We start from the raw sequence: 9,861 nt of genomic DNA on the forward strand, positions 1-9,861 counted from the left end.
TTCATGTTGGACATGATCTTCATGTTGGACATGAACTTGATCTTCAAGAATCCATTTGGGGCACTAACCCCCTAATGATATTATTTAATGAACTAAGTAATGTGGGGGGGAATTCAATGTCAATTTAAGAGAGGATAAAAGTAATGTTTTCAGTAGGACTTGCTTCTCTTTCATACTCGGATTCGAGCTTAAATATCTCTACATGCCAGAAAGAGAAACCTTCAACGGGTTGTGCAGGATAATGGCAGGGCAATTTTCCTTTGGCTGAGAGCAAACTCAGCACGGTTGCGCTCGCGGGACGCTCTACCAAAGGAGAACTGCACTGTCATTCCGAGAACCCTGCACTTCTTATCACCATATTCTTCTCCAGTAATGTCCAAAAGCTTCGTCTTCATGGAGAAACTCACCTGCTCCGCCCTTTTATACGGCAGAAACAGTGAATCACGCCCAGAATATGCCGGAATTACAAAAAAAATTGACCTGGCATATGCTTGGCACAATTCTTATGTATCTTCTCTGGCTCTCAATTGGTCCCCCTTTTCTCACCTCCACCCTCACAACCTTGCAACCACCTTCTCATTCTCTTTTCCACTTTTCAGTAAAGTTTTTCCCTTTCTAGATACTACACATTTGATCTAAACAAGACATCCAAATACCTATCCAGCACCAGTTTGATTGATAATGGACGTCAGGTGAAACTTGAAAGTAACTACACGACTGTTTTGACCAAACACCAGGTGTCTGCTCCAGTTGATTAAATATCTGAAGAGCACTAGCCGTAATTCAAGATTTTTTTCTTTCTTTCTTCGATGAGAATCATGTCATGTTGAATGTAAAAGAGCCGTCCAGATGTCTTTTACATGATACGGTGTAATGGAAAAAATCAGTATCAGAACATAAGGATAAGGCAATATCTTCTCGCCTCCACAAAGGCACTCGCTGAAGAGTGGATTATGCCAACAACAGCCTTGAAAAAATCCCACTTTAATTCGTAAAATGGACGACCCAGATGCGAGACCTTCTGTTTTATATGTTGGCAAACGTGAGTACAAGTGCAGATTCATTACCAAAATAAGGTGGCGGTTCGTGGCGGAAGCTGCTTGAGAAAAGGACCGCCTCTTCGTCCATCTAAAGGACGGGACAGCCATGACAGGTAATTGGATCCATAGACGAGGGGAACAGATTGTGAATGTATGAGAGACGGGATGAGATAAGAACATACCGAGGATCTTCCTTTGAAAAGTGTCCCTTCCTCATTCTTTCTTCACAAAGGGAAGAAAGCAAGTTTCGTCTCACTTTTTTTGTGGCCTGAAAGATGAATGAACCATCAGGATCGATAAAGCATAAAATTGGGCTGGGTTCTGTTGTTGATACCGTGAAATTTAAGGACTATTCTTCCGTATAAAGGACATGAAGTAGAGGACACCATTGCACAAATAGCCAGCCGGGTATCCTTTCATATCTCTGCTTGTATTATCTTTCTTGGGTATTTAGTAAAACACTAAATACTGCAAAAAAAAAGAAAAGTACAGAGGAATATGCAGGGCATATTCAATGTAGCAAGCCATAAATAGTTCGCCCGCCACCGTTACTGTGCAAGACTACGAGGAAGCAGCTACAATGTACAGGTGCATTACTGGGTACGTCTCCTTTGGCAGAAGAAAGAATTAGCCCCGCCAGTGTTCACCTTCGGTCCACTGCCAAAGGAGATTTGCCCGGCAATCCACCTGCACAATCATTCATTTCTACTGGGCATAGCGATGAAAAACAAGCATCTCTTCGTCCAGCACCCGCCTCAGGTAGGAGAGAAACCTTTCAACCAGCTTTCGCTTTCTCTACAAGTTATGCTTATGGTTGCCTCGAACTTGCATTGGCAGGAGAAGTCCTTGTTGCCTCATTCCAATCTGCGCCAAACCCTCCACGAAACAGACAAGATAAGACAGCCTCACGAAGATATCGATATGGGTATGTATTCCTTTGATGGAAGCGCACCTAGAGGAGGCAGCAGCACCCAATGAAAGAAACTTGGACTTCTCAGCCTTTCAGTGGGCAGACGCGGTGAAGACGGAAGCGTCGGAAATTTGACTTCACTCAACTAATTGTTGCATTCGGCCACAGGGAGACTTGATAAAATCCTTCTTTCTCTGTACTGGGGGCGAGAATGAGTTTGGTCAGACAAAATAGGATCTCTCTCCTTCCGACATAAAAACTCTGACCAGCAACAACTACCTTCTTCTCTTTATTTTATTCTACGGCAACCCACGTTTTAAAATTTTCATAGACCCCATAAAAAACCATCTTCTGATTTTCTTGTGGGGACACGAACTCACGAAAGAGTCATCAGATTCCACTATACTTGATTGGACCGAAATGCCCTTCTCTCCGAGTTTCCCAGATTTTTCACTTTTTTAATTTGTAATAATATAATAATAATATGCTATAGGCATGTAATCACGTGAAAAGTTAGGGCTAACTCCAGCCCCGGTCAACCGTTTAAGTCGCTGGGCTCTCATCCCGAAATAGAAACATAAAACACGTGATTCAAACCAATGAAAAGAGCCACTCGTAGCCCGTCGCCCACAAACCCTAAATCAACATTTATTTACTCGATAAAATTGATTAGTTTGATACTTGATATGTAATTCCCATGAGAAAACAAATATTGCTTAATTACCATTACTCGCTCGTGTCGTCTAAATCTTAAACGCCAACAGACGGACTTACACGTGCGGAGTCATGTATGATAGAAGAATGTTGCTTTGAATGATAGATTGCCAAGGAGAAACGGGGAAAGGCAACTTTCCATCAATTTAAAAAGAATGTGCGAAGGTTCTCCGGTAATTCCGGACAGAATCGGGGAGAATCGCGTAACCTGGTCTCCTATATCTATGGGTAGGGGGGAGGCGACTTCGTTCTAGTCAATAACTGCGGTGTAAGTCTTTTGAGTCGTTTGGGTTCAGAGAGATTCGATCGCCATGGCAGAAGAAGAAAAAGTGCTTAGCCTCTTCGATTTCTACTGGTTCGACCGGCGGATTCTCACACAGCCGCTTCACTTTCTTTCTCCGGAGCATTCGGTTCCTGCACAAGATGAAGATCCTATCGACCCTCCAAAGCCGCCGACTTCTCGTGACGTAGCCGCGGCTGATGAGCAACCGCAACCTCAAGTAGGTCGCCTCCGAAGCCTTCTTCATCGGTCCCTCAGCGACCAGTTCAATGCCAACTCGGATCCTTTTTCTCCGAATTCAGTCTTGGAGGTTCCTAAGCTCGATACTATTTTTTCCGGGAAAGAATCATGTTTGCAGCCGGTGGAGGTAAAGGGAGAAGAAGAAGCTGGGAAGCATTCAAATAAGACGTCTAACCGGCTCCGAAAGAAGAGGTCGACTAAGAGCTTATCTGATCTTGAATTCGAGGAACTGAAGGGGTTTATGGATCTGGGTTTTACTTTCTCGGAGGGAGACGTTGATTCGAACCTGATTTCGATTTTGCCCGGATTACAGAGATTGGGGAAAAAAGATGGAGAGCACGAAATTGCCAACAAATCCACTGTTTCTAGGCCCTACTTATCAGAGGCTTGGGATGTCAGTCGGGAAGAGTATAATACAGCTAGGAATTATTGGAGCATAACTTCATCCGGAGGAGACGAGAGCGATATGAAGGATCGTCTCAAAGTTTGGGCACAGGCCGTCGCCTCAACCGTGAGATGATGAGCCTCCATTGTTTCCCTCCGCCTCTGAACTCACACTTCTCCCCCGATACAAATGCTTTACCGTCTCTTTTTTTCCGAGAACGATTGAAAAGATCGATCGTCTCAGGCGCCGGCCGTGGCCTTGGCCGTAAGATGACGTCTCCTCTATTCTTCCCGTTCGACTCCGAATTCATCGATTTCCACCGCTGAAAAATCGCTTTTCCTTTACGTTTTCTTTAATTTCTGTTTTCGCCCCAATGGGGTTTTGTAAATATGGAAACAGAATCCAAGATTTGTGCAGAAAACCCGCCTGTCACCAATCTGCATTACCTCATTTTCCGTGATTTTAGAACTAGCATTTTGGTACCAAACTGGAATTCGGGTTTATCCATAGCTCACAGTTTGGGGAGATTTTTTTTTTTAAATAGAAAATATTAAAAATTAAAAATCTCCAGAAATTGTTTTCAGACGTGGCGGTCGCTGCCACACGAACTCTGCTTTCCAGCTGTACCTAACAAATCAATCAAATGCGTGTTCATACGTGTCGCACTATTAAACTAGATTAACTCTTTGGCACCACGCATCAAGCATTGGATGGGCCCCGAGAGCTGGTGACATCCCATTCGTCGAGCGAGCGACCTTGCGCCAGCTGAACGAATCATGCGGCCTGCAAGTTGTCGGCAGAGTGTCATTTACGATAAAAGATCGCTGTGCCGAGGTCTTTCGATTCTAATGAGACTACCCCTGGTTCATGAGTCTTTTTGCTTCGATCAACCATCTTTCTATGTTCAATCAGAAGGTTTTTTGACTCAGAATTTTGGCAGTGTTAGTGCACCTAAAAGTCAAAGTTATTTCACTCTCCACTCACCCTAGTGCACAAAAGTGAATGATCACTCCTCTGTGTTTAACGACTGACAATGAATTTCGACCCTTTCAACTATTTTTAACACTAACATAAGCAAAGTACCACTATCGAGCACACAGTATACGAAAAAGTGATTACATCGTTCATTCATTTCCCTCTTAACCCCCTTTATCAGCTTACAGCGGTCATTTTTTCTATGGATGGTTGTCCCTAACCTTCTCCAAGCTATTGATTCTCTCTGGTTTCGCTCCAACATCCTCGCGCCAACCCCATCGCGGATTTCTCGCTGCTGTTGGAGCCTACCTACATTTCGCAATGATTCGAGCAAACCCGTAGTACCGTTCACCACCAGACTCTGCGATGACGGAGCTCATATTCCGTCTCGAAACGGGGACGTTCGAACAAAAGTGTTCGGGGGAACCTGGCCTGTGGATCAAACAGTGAGACTGAGGAGAGAGCGAAGATCTTGCGCACTTCATCTTGACGAAATTATGGGATGCTTAGATTTGGGTTTCTCTCTTGAAGAGATGGGATTTTGTTCACCAAGGTTGCCAATCCATCAAACAGTTCCCAAATTTAAGTCCACTAGAACTAATGAAATAGGGACTTTGAATTTATTATACACATGTTACATGGGACTGGAAGATAGATAGTAATTGCTGATTAGGGAATTTCTAAAAATAATTAGCTTTACATTCATTACATTTCTTATGTGGATAAATGGTATATGGCATGAATGTACCATGCGTTTGTGAGTTCCGAGATGAATATATGAAGTAATCTTTAGTCTTTGTCGGCGGTTACCTCGGGAAGTTTGAATGTCGGAGGTCTGTCGGCACCCTTTCTGGAATATTCTCTCCACCTCCTACCTGCTGCTGCGGCTCTGCTAGCCCTTTCTTTTACTTCTTCCTCTGTCAACCAGGTGACATCATAATCATTTTCACTGTGATGAGTATACTAACTATATTAAGCGGTTACCAACATGTCCACGCTTGAAACTTTGACAAAAGTAAAACACAGATAATTGATGGAAGCAGAATCTACGCTAAGAAATGATCCAGTACAATATCAGTTCCAGTCAGTTCTATATTAATTCTAAATCACAATCAGTACCTGAATTTTGGTAATCTTTAGCTTTTCCCCAAAGATTATTCCAATAAGCCCCTGACTTGTCTGAACCCTTTTGATTCGTCATCCACTTCTTGGCTTTTTGCTGCACATGAAGTTCAAAAATTTCCGCCGGAAGTGGGTATATTATAGAGCAAACCTTCAATTATGGGAGAGGAGCTAGCTTTGGTAGATAGAATGAAGATCATTGAAAATAGAAAGTAAGCTAGAAACGCAACAAATCCAGTGAGAGAAAGTTTTATTACCAGAACTTTCATTTGACGCTTTTCCCAACGAGAACTTGCCTGCAACATAAGTGAAAATCAATTAGAAATGTTACACCAGGAAGCTACTAAGCAGCATGAGAAGGCCGGCAGACACCGAATTGGTTTATTCAATCCACTGAGATCCATTTGGATTGCAAAAAATTAATATAAGAGAAAAGGATGAGTTCTTCTAATGCTAAAGAATGTAAGCAAGCAACACGTTAATGGTAAAGAATTTAATCAACTATTAGGGAAAAAAAACCAAATATATGCACAAGTATTACCATTCTGAAAACATCAACAGCTGAGGCTCCCATGCCCGCAAGCATCAATCCCACCTGTGCATCAATAGAGATATGTTTCATAACAGATTATAATGAAGCGTACTAATTACAGAAGCAATTTACACTTCTTACATTAACTCTCTCTACTCTTCGCATTTCATCTTCAAGCAGTGACAGTTGTGCAGCAGATGTCCAATGGATGCAATTAACTGGACTGGCGAAAAGGCAAAACTAATGAGACCCTCAAGGAACACAATTGCGATATCTTTGCTGCATTTCAAATTGGTGCTTACCAGCTGTCTATAGCTTGCTGAACTAAATCTGGGTTCCCAGATTGGTAGCAGGCTCTGGCTCTTCCAAAATCTTCCTCAATCCGAAACACATCTGGAGCTACATTAGCACAATTTTTGCAGCCTGTGCAAACAGTCATTAGGGAAAGAGCTATAATGACTCTGTTATTCTATAAGCTCTGCTCGAAAGGCAATATAGACTCCTACCTATGCAACTAAATTCATCTACAAACGTGTGATCCTTCGAACTGGTGTCATCCAAGAAAGGATTAATAGCCGTAGCTGCGTACCCATGAATCTCGTCATAAATCATACGTTGTACCGGGTCACTGAGTACCTGCACTTCCGCACTTCTCACTAGCTTATCATGTATCAAACATTTTCAATTTTGATTCAAAAAGCTCGAGTTGAGTTACCTACCCCATAAACTTCATTAATAAACATGCAGAAGTTTGTGGTCTCGGGATCGTCTCCGCTTAAATCTGGATGGCAGGCTTTCATGCAATTGTAGTACGCCTTCTTGATCTGCGCTGGAGAAGCATCTGGCAGCTGGCAAAACACCGAGCAATTTAGATCCAGAATAGCATTTCCATAATAACTATATTTATAACAGAAATAGCATCAATGTCTGCACTGAGTACTAAGCAAATGCAAGATCGCCATCACTAGGACCAATACATTGAAGCGTCTATTGATTCACACAGAAGAAAAGGAGCGGATTGGAGCGTCTTTACACCATTTTCATTCACTGACACTATCAGAAATTACAAGAATACCACTTCTACCGAGAGAGAGCGAAAGAAAACAGAAGAGGATTCCGATTACCAAACCCAAAACGGCGTAATAATCATCAGCGATCTCGTCCTGACCAACAGAATTGTCTTTGACTGCGGCTTTTACTCTGCAGTCTCTCCGTCTTCCAGCGATTATGGCTTGACTGCCTTTTGCCGACCTCCGCCATCGATCCTTTGTGTGAAATAGAGCTAGATTCTGGAATTTAAGTGCATCCGTGCAAACTGGAGAAAGTAATCGAGCCATCACACTGTGCAGCAAAAAGGATGGTGATCTGAAAAAAGTAGGGATTTCCTGAGAGAGACGAATGCGTGAACATAGATATTCAAATTCTTTGCAAGGAAAAATTGTGTGTGGAGGTTTTATTTGAGGAGGAGAATATTGAGAGGTCCATTTCAGGACTCTGGAAATTGGAAATTGGAAATTGGTGGGAATTTCAGTGGTGTCGCTGAGATGGCGCTCTATTAGCCGCGCATTACTAATTGGAATCTAGAACGGCCGCAATGAATCTCGACTGCTCGTGACGGCTTACTTGAGAAGGTTGTGCACTCGTGCCATGGCGTGAACGCAACCTGCTTCCACGTGCTTGCCACGGTTGAACTTGCCCAACATGTAAGGAAAGGAATTTATCGGTGTATTCTGAAAAAGAAGTAAACAAAATAGTTAGAGCATGGAGCATCAATGAAAATTTCTCCCTTAATAACTACTACTTTGTACTTGTTATTATTACTATTATTATCCTGATTACGAATAAAATATTATATTATTAAAATTAAATATTTTATTTTATATAAACCGATGTCTTTTTAGATTAATACAATCCCATGAGAATAATTTTAAATTTTGTATCAAATAGTTTATAAATAACTATTTCATACATATATTTAAATTACTACATTTTTAAATATGAATTACTTGACCTGTAATAACTTTTGCTATGCTTGAATAACAATGATTTCTTTACTATATTATAAGATATTCAATAATTTTGAAAAATAAATAATTTATAATTATTGTAATTATTTGTGAATAATAATGATTTCTTTACTATATTATAAGATTATTTATATTAATTCTATTATCTAATTTTGATTTTTAAAAAGGATAACAACATTAATATATATATAATAATAAAGAATAAAGAATAAGAAAAAAACAGTTTTTTTAGTCGTTCAATTCAATTTTAATGATAGAAATGAAATTGAGCGCATCTAAACCTCAATTTCACTAACTTTAAGCAAGGGTAAGTAGCTGTAAATGAAAATTAAGGAATTAAAAAATTGAACAAAATCACATCCAAGAATTGGTTCCATGGTCTAGTGGTTAGGACATTGGACTCTGAATCCAGTAACCCGAGTTCAAATCTCGGTGGAACCTAAATTTTTTGTTTTTTTCTCCCAAAAGTCTCGCAGGGGTCTAATGATGACAAGGAAGCTCTTAAACATTTCAAATCCGAGGACCCCACATAGTATCTTATTCTCTAGGGGAATTAATTAAAACGAAGCAGGAATGGCGATCGTGTCCAATGAAGGCATTCGAGACCCTGGTCTGAACCCAGCGCTTTCAGAAAGTCTGAAGATTGAAAACAAAACAGAAAATAAATCAATTGGGACTTAGGGGTTTTTGTTCACCCACCGACGCCATCGAAACCATGTCTGATTCCAGGGCTGATGGAGCCGACGACGATGATGCCAAAGGCAAGGAGGCCGCCGTCGCCAAAACAGCTGGATTCGTTGTATTCTCTGGCATCGCTATGAGCATCCTCAAGGCCTTCTTCCCCAAAAAGGACGCCTACCATCAGTCTCCCGCATTCCCAGAACCGAAGGTACATTCCCGTGGGAAAAACATAAACCTCAGCCTACTACTTCCTTTTCTTTTCGTCTTAGTTGATTATATTTTCTGTTCAGGAACCGATTATGCCCATCCCTCTAGAGAAAACACGACCTCCGGCTGCTCCGCAGACCATAAAGATCGAAAAGGGGGATACCCTTTGGGGCCTTTCTAGAAAATACGGGGTAATCTTTTTAGCTTTGTCTGCTTCTCTCCAACTACTGTTAAATAGATTATACTGAAGAGTGTGAGATGGTGGTTTTAGGTTTCGATCGATGCAATCAAGGAGGCTAATGGGCTGACGGGAGACACTATTTACGCCGGGAAGAAGCTCGTCATTCCGTGATTTGTCTCGGGTTTAATCCCTCAAGAAACTACTACCGTTTGGAGCAATTAGAGACCACAAAATCACAAAAAACTAGCGTGGAAGAAATTGTTTGTTCTGGTGAACCCGTAGCTTTTTGTATATTCTTTAGGACATGGTAATATGAGTTTTGTTATGTGGAACATTGCAACAGAAGACCTGAGATATGGGTCTCTCTTTACTTGTACACTGTAGATAGTAGAAGCTTGATTTTATCTTAAACAGCATCTTCCCTCCATTCGATCGTGTCCATATCAGTCAGTCAGCACTGTGTGCTCTCTGCTTAATTGCTGCGGGGGGCCTCCGTTGCGCAGAGGTAAACTGAATGGTACCCATTGGCTGGTAATCGTTTTTCTGTCCTCCTGTGGTTAGATTTGT

The 9,861-nt window shown here is 41.5% G+C and overlaps 3 protein-coding genes and 1 non-coding gene across 6 annotated transcripts; 3 read left to right on the forward strand and 1 right to left on the reverse strand.

The window, feature by feature from the left end:
- Positions 1 to 2,975: 2,975 nt before the first annotated feature.
- Positions 2,976 to 3,704, forward strand: LOC137946491 (uncharacterized). Its single transcript, XM_068792844.1, has one exon. The coding sequence runs from the start codon at positions 2,976 to 2,978 to the stop codon at positions 3,702 to 3,704; it is 729 nt and encodes a 242-aa protein (XP_068648945.1).
- A 1,159-nt stretch (positions 3,705 to 4,863) lies between these two features.
- On the reverse strand, positions 4,864 to 7,649 carry LOC137955801 (chaperone protein dnaJ C76, chloroplastic-like). 3 transcript variants are annotated; one of them, XM_068802928.1, is made up of 10 exons: positions 7,323 to 7,649; positions 6,918 to 7,046; positions 6,705 to 6,834; positions 6,501 to 6,621; positions 6,340 to 6,421; positions 6,208 to 6,261; positions 5,924 to 5,962; positions 5,664 to 5,763; positions 5,355 to 5,461; positions 4,864 to 4,976 (listed from the first exon to the last, which is right to left on the reverse strand). In XM_068802928.1, exons 1-10 carry the CDS (start codon positions 7,533 to 7,535, stop codon positions 4,893 to 4,895), a joined length of 1,059 nt encoding a protein of 352 aa, XP_068659029.1. In that variant the 5' UTR covers positions 7,536 to 7,649; the 3' UTR covers positions 4,864 to 4,892. The 3 variants fall into 3 exon arrangements, with proteins under 3 accessions (XP_068659029.1, XP_068659050.1, XP_068659041.1); XM_068802949.1 differs by having other exon boundaries at positions 7,328 to 7,449; XM_068802940.1 differs by lacking the exon at positions 4,864 to 4,976 and having other exon boundaries at positions 5,412 to 5,493.
- Positions 7,650 to 8,594: 945 nt separating this feature from the next.
- TRNAQ-CUG (transfer RNA glutamine (anticodon CUG)) lies at positions 8,595 to 8,666 on the forward strand. Its single transcript has one exon. It is a non-coding gene; the product is annotated as a tRNA-Gln (tRNA).
- A 162-nt stretch (positions 8,667 to 8,828) lies between these two features.
- On the forward strand, positions 8,829 to 9,734 carry LOC137957832 (uncharacterized). The gene is made up of 3 exons (XM_068805208.1): positions 8,829 to 9,114; positions 9,197 to 9,304; positions 9,385 to 9,734. The coding sequence occupies exons 1-3, from the start codon at positions 8,941 to 8,943 to the stop codon at positions 9,463 to 9,465; spliced, it is 363 nt and encodes a 120-aa protein (XP_068661309.1). The 5' UTR covers positions 8,829 to 8,940; the 3' UTR covers positions 9,466 to 9,734.
- Positions 9,735 to 9,861: the final 127 nt, after the last annotated feature.

The sequence above is a fragment of the Aristolochia californica genome, unplaced genomic scaffold (assembly GCF_029961685.1).
Source record: "Aristolochia californica isolate CCGP_79_NKW_82.1479 unplaced genomic scaffold, dmAriCali1.0.hap1 SCAF_1, whole genome shotgun sequence".
Taxonomy (NCBI): domain Eukaryota; kingdom Viridiplantae; phylum Streptophyta; class Magnoliopsida; order Piperales; family Aristolochiaceae; genus Aristolochia; species Aristolochia californica.